Raw genomic sequence first — 16,444 nt, 5'->3', positions numbered from 1 at the left:
AGAAATATTGAATCCGTCCATGAGTGAATCTGTCCATTAATAGTTATTTCTTTCAATACAAGCATCTAATATTATTCTCAACAAATATTTATCTTCCTTTCTCTGTTCAAGCTCTTCCAACTTAATCAGGTACACCAGCTCAAACCTAAAAATAATTTTGGTTTGAAAGAAAGTTTCCACAATACAATGAATCACTCATCTAAGTAAGGTGTTGACCCCACGTGTTAGGTTAGCGTTAAATGTTCCTCATACCAACTGTGAAAGACTGATCTCCAATACTAGGTAAATTATTACTGGAATAAGCAAGTCAGAGATCCTCTGAGGACATAAAAGTTCTACCTAGCCAGCAGCCAGGGTTCGGGCCTTAAGGTGATCTGTAGGCCGACCACTTTCATCCAGACCGAAACATCTTCCCAACTAGTGGATGGATTGCCACGAAATTCGGTGTAGATGGTAATGGTGCACAGAAGATGGCCCCCTGTCCATTTTTAGCCGAGCATCATGACCAGAAGGTCAAAATTTTCATGCAGGCTACGCCGTGGACTATCTCAGCATCTACTAGACTGATTGGCAACCTTTTTCCATGGTGCCCAGATGATGACTCCAACAAGAGATCCCCTGACTTTTCCTCTAGCACCACCCTCAGGTTGACATTTGTGGATTTGAAAGGACTTCCATGTCTTCCTCAGGATGAATTGCAGTCGCTTTGGTGAACTTTACGTTTAGTGCTATCATCATGTCAGGATGGGTCCAATATTTTGGTCTCATCTCAAAGTTAGCATGCTAGCATGCTAAGACGGTGAACATGGTAAAGATTATACATCAGCGTGTTAGTGTTGCTATTTTAAGCACGTTGGCATGCTGAAGTTAGCTCAGTATGGTCTCACAGAGGTGCTAGCATGGCTTGTGATCTTGTATATACTGTATGTAAATCGTTTGATTTTGTTGTTGAGAATTACGAGACTTCACGAAGAAATTAGCTTGACAGTAGCACTCAGCCCAGCACATTTTAAGTTATTCTCCAACAGTGAAGATCGATAAGGTCTAACCTGTTTGATAACTTATCAGACCTATGGCAATTATACTGAAATGATTCAAGATCACTGCGTCTTCATAAAAACAAGTGTTTTACAGGACATACCTGTTTGTGAACTTGCCAAAGATGGCAACCTAGTTATGAAACAGCTGGCAGTAGCATATTTGGAATTATGCAACTGCCATTTTATTATTACTAAATCCACTGAGAAGGAGGAGGATGCGAGAGGACGGCCTTATCCTCAGATTACACTTCAGGGAATCTGAAAGTGAAAGTAAAGGTAGTCAATAGAGAAGAGGAAGGCAGACATAGAACAACGGCAGCAACAGACACGTCTCGAAACAGGTGAGTTATAGCATTGTGATCTCATTCAGAGATTCCAATAGATAATGAAAATAATGAATATCTATCTATCTATCTATCTATCTATCTATCTATCTATCTATCTATCTATCGGCTTTAAATCAAAGCTAGCAGCTCTTTGAGGCTGTACTTAGGCACAGTGGTGTCTTGAGGTAAGTGCTAACATGTTAGCATGCTGTGCTAACAAGTTCACAGTGCCAATGTTTAGGACGTTTGCCATGTCCACTATCTTAATTTAGCCTCTCAGCATGGCCACATTTCCTAATTAATTAGCACTAAGTACAAAGTGCAGCTCAGGCTAACAGGATTGTTTAGCTAGTGTTTTTGTCCACTTGACAAAAACACTCGTCCTTCGTGAGCCTGATGCATTTTTTATGGTAAATCATGGTTTTGAGGTTATTCTACTAAAATTGCTAAAGCCAGTGCACACTAAATAAGACACAATTCAGACAATGTGTACTTTCCACACTAAATCTTTCAGTCCAGTTGAACAAATCAAAATGGTTGTAAAAAAAAAGATATAAAATATATCTATTTTTATTTTTCTGTTTATGCATCAGCGTGTCCATTATTTGTTCTATAAAATAAATATTTTGTTTTCACTTTATTAAAAAGAAATCATTGGCCAAAAGCAACAGTTGTTTTGCCATAAAGCCCTTTTGCAATGTAGAGTGCATAATCAATAAACTCAGAAAAACTATATTGAATGTAAATGTTGACCATATCATTGGATTATTATTATTGATGCATTAATGTAAAAGCAGGATTTTATTGTTGCAGTTGGTTGAGGCGGATCTCATTTTGAACTAAACATAGCACAAAAAGTAAGGTAGTTTGTGTTTGGTAGATTATTTCTTTGTTGTAACAATGCTTCTTGGCAATAAATTGTATACGGTTGGAAAGCCTGTTTATTTCCCCTTTCAATGGTTTCAAATGTGCAAGGAACATGCATTTGTGGGATGAGCAGCAGAGCTGAGTATGTGGGCTGCGCCCATGAAACATTTGCCAAATCTCCTCTGCCAATGCCAAACAGTTTGTTCTCCTATTGACTCTTGTTTGGTGGATTGGATGATTGAAGCCTGAAGAAACAAGACATATTGGCAATTTAACAATTTAACAAACAGGTACCTCAGTCGCATGTGGAAGAACCATACACAGCCACAACAGCCTGGCACCTCCTGTCATCATTTAAAATGTAAATAAACAGGCTTTCCAATGGTATAGGATTTATTGCCAAGAAGCATTGTTACAACAAAGAAATAATCTACCAAACACAAATTTCCTTACTGTAGCTGTCACAGAAATATGTGTTTCTTTTGTACAGAGTTTTATGTTACTGCAGAGAAAATGTCTTGTTTTAAATGTCTGCAAGTTCTTTGTCATGTTACTACCACCTGCTGGTCACATTACGTATTGCTCTAAATAGTCAGCATGCAGCGTCACATGATCAGCTTTACAGCAGATACAGGAAATGTGCTGCCAGGAAAACAGATGCAGAAAACGCACACTGGACGGTGAAAACAAGAAAATAGACGCTAAGGGACTGTAACAACTCCTAAATTACTGGTCAGAAGGCGCATACGGTATGTTTTTGTAATTTATTTTGAACAGATGATTTATTTAAGTTTGAGGATTTGTTTGTGCTGACAAATGCTTGTTTTTGTATTGTTAATTTTGCACAGTTTTTCACGGTGTTTGCTGTGCGAAGAATAAAATAAATGCTGGTGAACATCAGTTGGAGCGTGGCTTATCTGTAGCAGTAGAAAACTTTGGGAGCAGTTATAGTGAAAAACGTAGCCATTCCAAGAGTGAGAAGCAAGATTCCTGCACGGCCAGCTTCAAGGACTTCAATGCAGCCCGCACCAAAGATCTGCCTGCATATTCCTGCATCAGCTGGACATCCGAACTGCAGTGGCCCGTTCCAGTCGAGTTCATGAGGGACCAAGGCAACATTAAAGGACAGTGCAGTTTTGCAATAAGTCTCAACGCCTTTGGGATACCAGGTCAGACTGTATCTTTAGAGTCTGGAAACAGTTTGTTTTCGAATTTAAAGCCATTCAAAAAAAAAAAAAAAAAAAAGCAGCAAAAACAGCAAGAATGTGAAGAGTGTGTTTTGAAAATGTACATTTATTGGAAGTGTGCAACTTTTGTGATATTGTTTAATAATTGAGATAGTGTATTTTCCTGGTTGTTTTATAAGTTTCCGTTCATTGTTTAATATTTCAAAGGTTGCAGTTCAGTATTTAAGTATTTTTGAAAATGGAACATAGTACATTAGAAACTCGTGTGTTAGAGGACGTACTTGCATCCTTAGAAGATGAGAAAGCACAGTTGGAAGAGAACTTAGAAACTGAACTTGAAGATTCAGAAAGAGAAGAAATTCAGACACGCATAGGAGAAATTTGGGCAGATCTTGAAATACATAAGATAGGGCTGCCGCTATTCCGGTGTAGCGACTAATGGAGTAGGATGCGCCTCTCTGAGCTCCCGCAGCTACCTTCGCTAATCCTATCTCAGGCACACTTTTGTATCTTTTTCCCGTCTTTTTTCCGCTGTGTGTTTTCCCCACCACCATAATTTCAATTCAACGCTGACCTCTCTTCGATTAAAATGCCTCTGAAAGCTAAACCAGCTACACAAACACCGCGGCCTACCCCACCTGCCTCAACCCCGCCTCGTAGTGGCTCCCCCCCCTGCTCGCACGGAGCCGCGGGCACTGACGGCAGCGGCACCCCTCCCTGCCCCGACTTTAAGGCCGAGCTGCTATCGTCTCTCCGTGTCGAGATGGCGGCTATTTTCAAAACCGAGCTACAAGCGGCCCTGACCAAGAATTTGTCAAACATCAAGACTGAGCTACGGGCAGTGAAGTCCGAGTTATCTGACAACATTAAAAACATCCAGTCTGATGTGTGCGCTCTGAAGGGCACCGTCGGAGAAATGGAAATATCGCTTTCCTCCTGCACTGACGACATCACCACATTGCAAGCCAAAGTAGAGCACCTGTCATCAGAACTGACACGACTGGACAATAAATGCGAGGATTTAGAGGCGAGATCCCGGCGCAATAAAATTCGGTTGGTGGGAATTCCTGAGGATTTTCCTACCTCTTCTACTGCTACAGCTATTTCTTCTCTGCTCAAGGAGGCACTGAGGCTTGAGAAAGAGCCTCTCGTGGACCGCGCTCATCGCACTCCCCAGCCGAAGCCGAGACCAGGTGAGCGCCCCTGCCCCATTATAGCTCGTCTGCACTATCATATGGACTGTGTTGACATACTGCGCCGAGCCAGGGCTCAGCAACGGATCAAGATTGGAGACACGAGCTTCTCTATCTTCCCCGACCACACTCCGAGGACGGCTCGTGCCCGAGCCGCCTTCAATGATGTCCGGCGCCAGCTTCGTGAGATACCGGGGATACGTTTTGGGCTGCTCTACCCGGCGCGCCTCCGGGTCACACACAACGGTGCAGAGAAGGACTTTAAATCACCAGAAGAAGCCAGCGCGTTCATCAGGTCGCTGAACGTGCAAGGGAAATGAGCAACACAACTAACACTGAAGTAGTGACTTCACAGTTAATATTGACAGTAATTATTTTTTCAATTAATATGGACATGTTTCACGTCCTCACGGCCGTTTTGGTCTTTCTTTTCTTTTTCTCACTCTTCAGTGGTTCCCAGTTTAACTTGGTCTTGATTAGTTCCTTATTACCAAATGTTGCTAGGTTTCCGGGAGCTCAAATCGAAGCCTGACTGTTGACTATTAGTCTTAAAGCCGTAAGTATTTCTTTAAGGGATTCAACTTCTTGTGGAGTTAGCACTGGGTTCACCATCGTTTGGGGATGGGGTCGTTGTAAGTGCTTTTTTTTTTTTCTTCTTCTTCTTTCCTCTTTTTCTTTTTTTCGTTTCTTTTTCTTCTTCTTGGGGGCCCACATCTAATATATCTCTTTGTCTATGATCTTAAAAAATGGCATTAAATTCTAGTACTTCTGATACCCCACATATTGGGTCTTCTGTGAGATTTTTGAGCTGGAATATTAAAGGCATGGGGAGTCCAATTAAGAGATCTAGGATATTTACGCATTTGAAACGTCTTAAAGCTGACCTAGTATTTCTACAGGAAACCCACATGCGCATCAAAGACCAGGTCAGACTTAAATGTCCTTGGGATTCTGAGGTATTTCACTCAAATTTTAATTCTAAAGCCAGGGGGGTTGCTATTTTAGTTGGTAAGTCAATTCAGTTTTCACCTTTTAAGGTTATATCTGGCAAAAATGGCAGATACTTAATTGTTTCAGGTACACTATTCCATGTTCCCATTTTATTAGTTAACATATATGCTCCCAACTTTGATGATCCGCACTTTATGAATAAGCTTTTTGAATCTCTCCCCTCTCTGAACAACAATCTCCTTATAATTGGTGGGGACATGAATTGTGTAATCGATCCCAATTTAGATCGCTCTAACCCGCGAACTCTGACCCCATCATTAATGTCGAGGTCTCTTTCTGATTTCATTTCCAAAAATGGTTGCATTGATCCCTGGAGATTTTACAACCCTCACTCCAAGGAATATTCCTTCTTCTCACACATGCATCAGTCTTTCTCTCGGATTGATGATTATTTTATTGATTCTAAACTAATTCCTAATGTACTTACTGTTAATTACCACCCTATTGTTATTTCTGACCATGCCCCTCTTTCTTTAGACATTCAGTTTTCCTCACAACCCCGGTATCCAACACCTTGGAGGTTCAATACATTACTTCTTTCAGATGATAAGTTTAATAAATTCATTGCAGCTAAAATTGATGATTTTATTGCTTTAAATAATAATGACACAGACCAAATTTCATGCTCATTGCTCTGGGAATCGTTAAAAGCATACCTACGGGGACAAATAATCTCGTATTCCGCCCATTTGAGTAAGTCCCGTAAAGCCAAATTGCAAGAACTCTCTAATAATATCAATAATTTAGATCAACAACTTGCTACCTGTCCCTCTCCCAGTTTACTTAAACAACGTGTTGAGCTACAGACTGAATTTGATTTAATTACCACTAATGATGCAGAGCGGCTTCTTTTACGTTCACGTGCCACGTATTATGAACATGGTGACAAGGCAAGCCGGCTTCTTGCTCATCAGCTACGTCGCCAGGCAGCCTCACGTATGATTCCCCAAGTTAAAGATTCTTCAGGTATATTGCATAAAGATCCCGAGACCATTAATTCTGTCTTTCACTTATTCTATTCCTCTTTATATAAATCTGAATCTCCACCTGACACCACTGGAATGAATTTGTTTCTAGATAGCCTCAACTTTCCTGTGTTAAACCCAGATTCTGCTAAAGAACTTGACTCGCCGTTAACGGTAGAAGAAATTAGTTCTGCTATGAGAAATAGGCAGAATAACAAGGCTCCTGGCCCAGACGGATTCCCAGTTGAGTTTTTTAAAAAATTTCAAGATAAACTGTCCCCATTATTGCATGCTGTATATAAGGAATCACTACAACATGGCACTCTCCCTCCTACTTTAAGACAAGCCTCCATAAGTCTCCTCTTAAAAAAAGATAAGGATCCGGTTCTCTGCAGCTCCTACAGACCTCTCTCTTTAATAAATGTGGATGCTAAGATCCTTGCGAAAGCTTTGGCCTACCGCTTAGAAAATATTGTACCATATATTGTTTCACCTGAGCAAACTGGATTTGTTAAGGGGCGGCAGCTGTTCTTTAATGTTCGTAGTCTTCTAAATATTATCTATTCTAAAGCGAACACAGCAACGCCTGAAGTAGTGATCTCGGTTGATGCCGAAAAAGCATTTGACAGGGTTGAATGGGATTATTTATTTACTGTACTTAAGAAATTTGGGCTGGGAAATGTGTTCATTTCATGGATACGTCTCCTCTATACATCTCCACAAGCTTGTATCTCCACCAATAACATCCAATCCAGTTTTTTCACTCTTTCCCGTGGTACCAGACAGGGCTGTCCTCTATCTCCCCTACTGTTTGCGCTAGCTATAGAGCCCTTGTCAATCTTTCTCAGGTCCTCTTCCATTTTTACTGGGATTTCACGATTGGGCACAGAATTTAAATTGTCTCTTTATGCTGATGATTTATTGTTGTATGTTTCAGATCCTGTCCTTTCCATCCCAATAATTTTATCTACTTTTCAGAGATTTGGATCATTCTCAGGCTACAAAGTAAACATCTCTAAAACTGAATGCTACCCTGTCAATGCTTCAGCACTACTACTCAAACAATCTGACATCCCTTTTAAATTTAGTCTGTCTGGCTTTAGGTATCTAGGGATCAATGTAACCAGAACGCTAAACTCTCTTTTTTCTGCTAATTTCCTGCCTTTAATGTCTAATATTAAATCTGACCTCCAAAGATGGGGAAGCTTACCTCTCTCATTAATTGGAAGAATTAATGCAGTCAAAATGAATATTTTGCCTAGATTTCTATTTTTGTTCCACTGTCTCCCACTTTTCCTCCCAAAGCAGTTCTTTAAAACAATTGATCAGACTATTTCTCACTTCCTATGGTGTGGAAAGGCACCCAGGATCCGCAAATCCACACTTCAGATATGTAAATTTAATGGTGAATTGTCACTTCCAAATTTTCAACTGTATTACTGGGCAGCACATACACAACACACTTGTATAACAAGTGGCTTCCCTTTTTAACATTCTTTCACTCTCTGCAGTCTATGCCTCCTGATTGATGGACCCCAACCTCCTTTCCTTCCTTTTCTTCTTATCTTTATCATTATTATTATTTATTTGTTTCTTGTTGTTTTTATTATTATTATTGTTATTATTATTATTATTATTATTATTATTATTATTATTATTATTATTATTATTTATCACTATCATTATTTTTACTTGTACATTGTTTGTTTGCTGCCCCATGTTCCTGTTAGGCCGCAAATACAAAAAAAGAAAACTTTCTAGGAGGCGGACTCTGTGCCTTGTTTTTCTTTCCTCCTGATGCACAGTGTTTCTATTATATCAACATTTTAAACTGTGATGCAGGCGTGATGTGATATTCAATGCAATTATGACATTGGTTTCTGTTCTAATGTGCCTTCCTCCTAATAAAAATATTTAAAAAAAAAAAAGATAGGGCTGCCGCAGCCACTGGCTAAAGTTGAAACAGAAGTTAGACGCTCAGAAAGGGAAAGAAGCCTAACAGTAAAAATGCTTGAGTTTAAAAGGAATTAAATAACAAGCAAGGAAAGAAAGTTCATGTCGACATATGTAAACTTTAAAGCAGAGGTTAAACTGATAAGGTCTAAACTTAAAGAAGAATGCTGTAAAGCTGAGTTAGGTGAAATGATCAAATCAGTCGAAAAATGTGAGTCAGGACTAAAGCAAGAGTATGAGAGTTTATGTGCACTGACAGCACCATCTCAAGACATAAGAAGGAAGATGGATAGCTGCACTTCAGTTACTACTGAAATAACTCTGCTCCTGAAAAGGCGCTATGCAGATGTTGATACCAAGGAGTTTGATGCAGCAGCTGTGAAAGAATCACTCCTTCAGTTACTCCAAAGAGAAGATGCAAGGTCAGTTTATGGATCAACTGTGTCGAGAGCTGAACGGAGTAGTCAGCGAAGTCATAGTCAGCAAGGAAGTCATGTATCTGCAAAGAAGGCAGACGCAGCTGCTCGTTTGGCATCAAAACAGGCTGAAATAAACAGAGAAATGGAAATCTCTGCCCAGAGAAAGACAATTCTAGCTCAGCAAGAGAGGTTAAAAATGTTGGAAGATCGAAGGGATCTTGAGGCCATAGAGGCTGAATACAATGTGTATGCTGAAGAGGAATCAAAATTGAATGCTGAAATAAGAGATAGTGAAGTAAAAGGCACTTTACTGAGTCAGCTTCCAATGCAGCACAACAGCGCTCTATACACCCAAGTTCTCCTAAACATGTCAGCTCCCCCTTTCTCTGAAGGTAAATGCAATAAGACCCCCCACAGTGATCCAGTCTCTCACTGTGACAAAAGGATAGAGTCACAAAAAGGTGAAGCCTCACTAGTTCAAGCACTGAAAAAATCCTTGGCAATGACTAGACTTCCAGCACCAGAGCCGTTCATATTTACAGGAGACCCGCTCAAATTCACTGAGTGGCACACCTGCTTTAAGGCTCTAATTGAGACAAGCTGCACAGATCCAGCACATAAGCTGTTCTATTTGAAAAAATATATTGGAAAGAGAAGCACTTTGTGTATTAGAAGGAACATTCTATCGAAGTGATGAGGAAGCATACCTACAGGCTTGGGATGCCTTAAACAAACGATCTGGTCACCCCTTTGTAGTTCAAAGAGCCTTCCGTGGAAAACTGAGCAGCTGGCCAAAGATTGGATCAAAAGAATCTCTTAAATTAAGAGAGTTCAGTGATTTCCTCATTTCCTGTAAGAATGCTATGCCCCATGTGCAAGGTCTCAGGGTTTTAGATGATTGTGAGGAAAACCAAAAATTGCTACTGAAACTTCCTGACTGGGCAACAACCCGCTGGAACCGGCATGTCACTAAAACACTGGATGAAGGGAAGACATATCCGGGTTTCACAGAATTTGCAGACTTTGTGGCTGAAGAAGCACGCATAGCATGCAATCCAGTATCCTCCCTGTATGCATTAAAGCATACATGCGAAAAACCTGAGAAGGAACAGAAACGTCTGAAGGCAAGTGTCCTGGTGGCATCAACAAAGGTATTTAAAAATTCAAAGGCCACAGGTACATCACAGGGTGACAAGAGTTCCAGACCTAGCCCTTCTGCAACTCAGAACAAAGGGCAAATTAAATGTATCTGCTGTCAACAAAATCATTTTATCTATAAATGTGAAAAATTTGCTGCAATGTCTCTTGAAGAAAGGAAACAGTTCATTATGGACAACAAAATGTGCTTTGGTTGCCTTAGAGTTGGCCATACCTCCATAAATTGTCGACAGAGAGTCACTTGTAATATTTGCAGGCGAAACCACCCCTCTCCTCTCCATGAAGAACGTCCACAAGCAGACAAGCCTGAAACACCATCACACGAGGAAAGAGATTCAACCGTTTCATGCAGTGTGAGAGTTGGCAACAGTGATTACACTTCAATGATTGTTCCAGTGTGGCTCTCTTGTGCAGCAGAGAAAAGCCAAGAAATCTTGGTGTACGCACTGTTAGACACACAAAGCAGTAATACATTCATTGACCAAGACATTTGTGAAAAAATTCAGGCAACCACAGAACCTGTTAAGTTAAAACTAACAACAATGACTGACAGGGGTTCAATCGTGCCTTGCCAAAAGGTGGAAGGACTAAGAGTAAGAGGGTACCATTCCCAAGAGTGCATTGAGCTGCCACCTACATACACTAGAGAATGCATTCCACTGGAACAAAACAGTATTCCAACTCGTGAGACAGCGAAAAGGTGGACCCACCTTCTCTGTATTGCGGAGGAGATGCCAAATCTGTTGGACTGTCCTGTAGCACTCCTGATTGGTTATGACTGTGCAAGGGCTCTGAAACCAAGGGAAGTCATACCAGGAAATGATTATGATCCATATGCAGTCAAAACAGACTTAGGCTGGAGTATTGTGGGATCCATTAAACCCTGGACCAGTTCAATGGATGTAACAGGGGTCTGCCATCGCATCTCTGTTAAAGAGCTCCCATTCATCACCCCTGCCTCTGTAATCAAAGGATTGGATAGGGATTTTCTAGACACAAACCCTAAAGAAGGGAGTGTATCTCAAGAGGACATTCAGTTCCTACAGCTCTTGAGTGGAAATATTCACCACAACAAGGAAGGTCATCTGGAAATGCCCCTACCCTTCTGAGAGCGTCCACATCTTCCAAATAATAAGCAGCTGGCTACGGCTCCCCTAAAGCATTTAAAAAGAAAAATGGAGAAAAATCCCAAGTACAAAGAGGACTATGTGAAATTCATGGACAGTGTGTTTGAAGATGGTGACGCAGAAGAAGCAGATGACACACCGAAGGATGGTAATACATGGTACATTCCACACCATGGGGTGTACCATCCAAGGAAGCCAGAGAAAATTAGAATTGTCTTCGACTGCTCTGCCAGATTTGAAGGCACCTCTCTAAACGACCACCTACTGACAAGTCCAGATTTGACCAATGCTCTGGTAGGAGTCTTGTGCAGATTTCGAGAACACCAAGTCACAGTCATGTGCGACGTGGAAAAAATGTTCCACCGCTTCCACGTCAGCCAAGAAGATCGGGACTTCTTAAGGTTCCTGTGGTGGAAAGATGGGAACACAGATACTGAGCCTAAGGAATATCGCATGAGAGTGCATATTTTTGGAGCATCATCATCTCCAGGATGTGCTAACTTTGGCATGAAGCACCTTGCCAGTGAACATGAAAGGGACTACCCCCTGGCAGTCAGCTTCATTCACAAAAATTTCTATGTGGATGACGGGCTCATCAGTTTTGATTCAGTCAACAAAGCGAAACAGCTGGTCAATGAAGCACAAGAAATCTGTGCTAAAGGAAAGTTGTGCTTAAACAAATTTGTGTGCAATAAAAAAGAAGTCCTGGATGCAATTCCAGAGACAGAATGTGCCAGTGACAGGAAAAATGTGAATCTAAACTACACTAAGATTCCAATGCATAGTGTATTGGGAATAAAATGGGACGTAGAGGCCGATGTGTTCTCGTTCAATGTGGCCCTCAAAGAAAAACCAGCCACACGGCGAGGAATCCTAGCAACAGTTGCAAGCGTGTACGATCCATTAGGATTTCTCTCTCCCTACATCTTGTCTGGAAAACAAGTGCTGCAAGAGATGTGCAAACGTGGTGTTGGATGGGATGAGCCTGTTCCCCCTGCACTTGAGACCAAGTGGAAAATATGGCTCTGTGACTTGGAAAATCTTCAAAAAATTCAAATACCAAGATGTCTCATTCCTGAGAACCTCGGCACGATCCAAAAAATTGAGCTGCATCATTTTTCAGATGCCAGCAGCAATGGCTATGGGCAATGTTCGTATATCAGGATTGTTGCTGACGAACAAGTGCATTGTACACTGGTAATGGGTAAAGCCAGAGTGGCACCCACAAGCATTGTCACCATCCCGCGCCTTGAACTCACTGCAGTCACAGTTTCTGCTGGAGTAAGTAACTTCCTCAGAGCAGAGCTTGAGCTGAAGATAGATGAGGAGTTTTTCTTTACAGATTCTCGAGTCGTGCTTGGGTACATTAAGAATGAAGCTCGATGCTTTCATGTTTTTGTTGCTAATCACGTCCAGAAAATAAGAGACACTACAGATCCAAGACAATGGTACTATATTGAAACTGATCAAAATCCAGCGGATCATGCCTCTAGGGGTCTCACGGTGGCAGGCCTGATCGACTCAAACTGGCTCTCTGGACCTAGGTTTTTGTGGGATCGAGAAATTAACATAAACCAACATTCCCCAGAGCTTCTTGTTGGGGACCCAGAGGTAAAAGTCCTGAAGACGAATGCAGTTGAGACAGACAGCTTTCTTGAGAGGTTCTCAAGATTCTCTGACTGGAATACAGCCCTCAATGTTGTTGCAAGGATTAAAAGAATGGCAAAGAGAGACAAGTCAGGGCACATTAGTGTGGAGGAGAGAAAATGGCTGCTTTTGTACTCATCCAGGCAGCACAAAGAGAGGCCTTTGAAGAAGAGCTGAAATGGTTCAGTCAAAAATCAGCGAAACTACCAAGAACTCATAAGATGTACCAACTTGATCCCATCCTTGTGAACGACCTGCTTAGGGTCGGAGGGCGGTTGAGAAAGTCTTCGGCATCATTTGAGTTGAGACATCCAGTGATTCTTCCTAAGGAAGGTATTGTCACAAAACTTGTACTCGACCACTATCTCAAGAAAACACAACATCAAGGTCGAGGCCAAACATTGAATGAACTCAGGGCCAATGGTTATTGGGTAATAGGTGCTAGTAAGGTAGTGGCCAAACGTGAGTGTTGTATCACTTGCAGAAAGGTGCGCGGACCGGTCGAAGAGCAGCGCATGGCTGACTTGCCAGTTGACCGAGTAGATCCCTCACCCCCTTTCTCATACACTGGACTCGACTGTTTTGGCCCCTTCTACACAAAGCAAGGTCGGAAAGAATGTAAGCGATATGGCCTGTTGTTCACATGTTTAAGCTCCAGAGCCATTCACATTGAAATGCTGGTGGATCTCACCACTGATGCATTTATAAATGCTTTGAGATGCTTCATAGCAATCAGAGGAGCAGTGAGACAGATTAGATGCGACCGAGGTACAAATTTTGTCGGGGCAAAGTATGATTTTGAAAAAAGTCTATTGGAGTTAGACGAAGAGAAGATTTCTACCTATTTGGCTACAAACCAATGTGACTTTCAAATGAACGTTCCCGAAGCAAGTCACAGGGGCGGTGTTTGGGAACGCCAGATTCGGACAGTCAGGAGTGTAATGAGTTCTGTCTTAGCACAAGCCACAGGAAGGCTAGATGACACCTCCTTGGGAACATTCTTCTACGAGGCCATGTCGATTGTGAACAATCGCCCACTCACTACAGATACAATCAGTGACCCCACAAGTGTTGAGCCTTTGACACCTAACCATTTGCTCACAATGAAAATGTCTCTGCCCCTTCCACCTCCTGGCAAATTTGTCAGGGAAGATTTGTATGCCAGAAAGAGGTGGCGGAGGGTGGAATATCTAACAGAGCAATTCTGGAGCAGGTGGCGCAAAGAATATTTGGCAAACATAAGCCTAAGACAACAGTGGCATGCGCCTAAAAGAAATGTGCAAGTTGGGGATGTAGTGATAGTCAAGGAGGACAATATTTCCAGAAATGAGTGGAAATTGGCCAGAGTAGTTCAGACGAGTGAAGATGATGATGGACAGAGGGATTTAGGGAAGAAAGGTGAACGTTTGAAGCAACTGTCGTTTCTTGAGCGACCAGTTCAAAAACTAGTAATACTGGTTGAAAATGAGTCCTAGACTATAGTGACAAGGTACAAAAATCTGATAACACAAACACAGAAGAGTGGTTTGCAGGTTTGAAGATTAAATTGTTTTGACCTTATTGAGGCAACATGGTTTGATGGTTGATTGTCATTTCAGGAAAATTACCAGATTTAATTTGTTTAACACATGGATGAATATAAATCTTTGTAATTTTGGTGGCAGTGTAGCTGTCACAGAAAAATGTGTTTCTTTTGTACAGAGTTTTATGTTACTGCAGAGAAAATGTCTTGTTTTAAATGTCTGCAAGTTCTTTGTCATGTTACTACCACCTGCTGGTCACATTACGTATTGCTCTAAATAGTCAGCATGCAGCGTCACATGATCAGACACAGGAAATGTGCTGCCGGGAAAACAGGCGCAGAAAACACACACTGGACGGTGAAAACAAGAAAATAGACGCTCAGGGACTGTAACAACTCCTAAATTACTGGTCAGAAGGCGCATACGGTATGTTTTTGTAATTTATTTTGAGCAGATGATTTATTTAAGTTTGAGGATTTGTTTGTGCTGACAAATGCTTGTTTTTGTATTGTTAATTTTGCACAGTTTTTCACAGTGTTTGCTGTGCGAAGAAGAAAATAAATGCTGGTAAACATCAGTTGGAGCGTGGCTTATCTGTACCAGTAGAAAACTTTGGGAGCGGTTATACTGTGTGTGTGTATGTGTGTGTGTGTGTGTGTGTGTGTGTGAGCGCATGTGTGTATATCTGGAAGCGGGATATTGTCTGTCATACTATGCTTTTATTCTCTCTGTTGTTGATCTTGTGAAGCACTTTGTGTTGCATTTTAAATGGATGAAAAGTGCGATATAAATAAAGTTTGATTGATTTGATTGATTGATTGATTATTTTGCAGATTTGCATTTCAGCAGCTCCCTGGCCTCTGGCACTGTTCCACACAGGTTCAAGCATGCCATTTTACACCCACTGCTACAAAACTACACCACCAATCTCCAGACTGTGTGTCTTACCTGAAGTTCTGGAGAAACTCATTTTATCCCAACTGATATCTTTTTTTGAATAATAATGAAAGTGTCTTTAACAGTGTGTGGTCTGGTTTTAGAGCACATTGGGTCGCTAATGACCTGCTGCTGTGAATTGGCGCCGTCCCAGGTGGCAGCCTGTAGCAGCAGCTCCCGTCGTGTTTTTTCGTTTATTTGTCCGCTCGTTCTTTTTTTTTGTTTTTCTGATCAATCACAACTTGTTCGTTAGAGTTGTGACAATGTCTGGACTTAAGTTTGCTACCCTTCTCCGTGTTTTTCTTCTACTTTCCCTACTTTTTGTAACTGGGAACTATGCCGACGGCAGCGGTGGCAGCATTGTTTACATGCGCGAACAGCTGATTGCGCTGTGTAGACCTGTGCTGCTGCCCGGAGACAGACCTGTGGTCCCGCAGGAGTTACGGAGGAGAAGCCGGGGCTGCAGGTCTGGAGTGAAAAGGAGGGAAAAAAGGAGAAGACACAAACCAGCGGTCCCAGCGATTTTAACGGGGAACGTGAGGTCTTTGGGGAATAAAATGGACGAGCTGGCAGCGCTGGTGAAGACCCAGAGGGAATACCGTGAGTGTAGCTTATTCTGCACTCGCACATCCCGGACAGCAGCGTTGAGGTCCCAGGATACAGTTTGGTACGGGGAGACAGAGACAACCCAAGCACACCAGGACAGTAAGGAAGTGGACACATGATGCCACTGAAGCACTACAGGACTGCTTTGAGTCGACAGACTGGGATGTACTCTGTGAGCCACATGGGGAGGACATTGACAACATGACCGACTGCATCACAGAGTACATCAGATTCTGTGAGGACACCACCATGCCATCCTGGACTGTATGCTGCTTCTCCAACAACAAGCCCTGGATCACCAGCGACCTGAAGGCACTGCTGAACGAGAAGAAGAGGGCTTTCAGGTCTGGAGACAGAGAGGAGCAGAGGAGAGTGCAGCACAGACTCCGAGACATGCTGAGGAAGTGTAAGGATGACTACAGGAGGAAGCTGGAAGCCAAACTCCAACAGAACAGTGTGAGAGATGTGTGGACGGGAATGAAGCAC

At 42.0% G+C, this 16,444-nt stretch overlaps 1 protein-coding gene and 1 pseudogene across 1 annotated transcript; both read left to right on the top strand.

Moving 5' to 3' along the window:
- The first annotated feature begins 1,316 nt into the window (after nucleotides 1–1,316).
- The window catches only part of LOC121619809, a 28,879-nt pseudogene continuing 13,751 nt past the window's right edge, over nucleotides 1,317–16,444 (top strand).
- LOC121619810 lies at nucleotides 2,615–5,225 on the top strand. Its single transcript, XM_041955713.1, has 2 exons — nucleotides 2,615–2,982; nucleotides 3,082–5,225. Exon 2 carries the CDS (start codon nucleotides 4,010–4,012, stop codon nucleotides 4,931–4,933), a length of 924 nt encoding a protein of 307 aa, XP_041811647.1. The 5' UTR covers nucleotides 2,615–2,982; nucleotides 3,082–4,009; the 3' UTR covers nucleotides 4,934–5,225.

This window comes from Chelmon rostratus, chromosome 16 (genome assembly GCF_017976325.1).
Source record: "Chelmon rostratus isolate fCheRos1 chromosome 16, fCheRos1.pri, whole genome shotgun sequence".
Lineage (NCBI taxonomy): Eukaryota > Metazoa > Chordata > Actinopteri > Chaetodontiformes > Chaetodontidae > Chelmon > Chelmon rostratus.
Note: the sequence above shows the minus strand (reverse complement) of the source record. Positions and strands in the feature narration are given on the sequence as shown.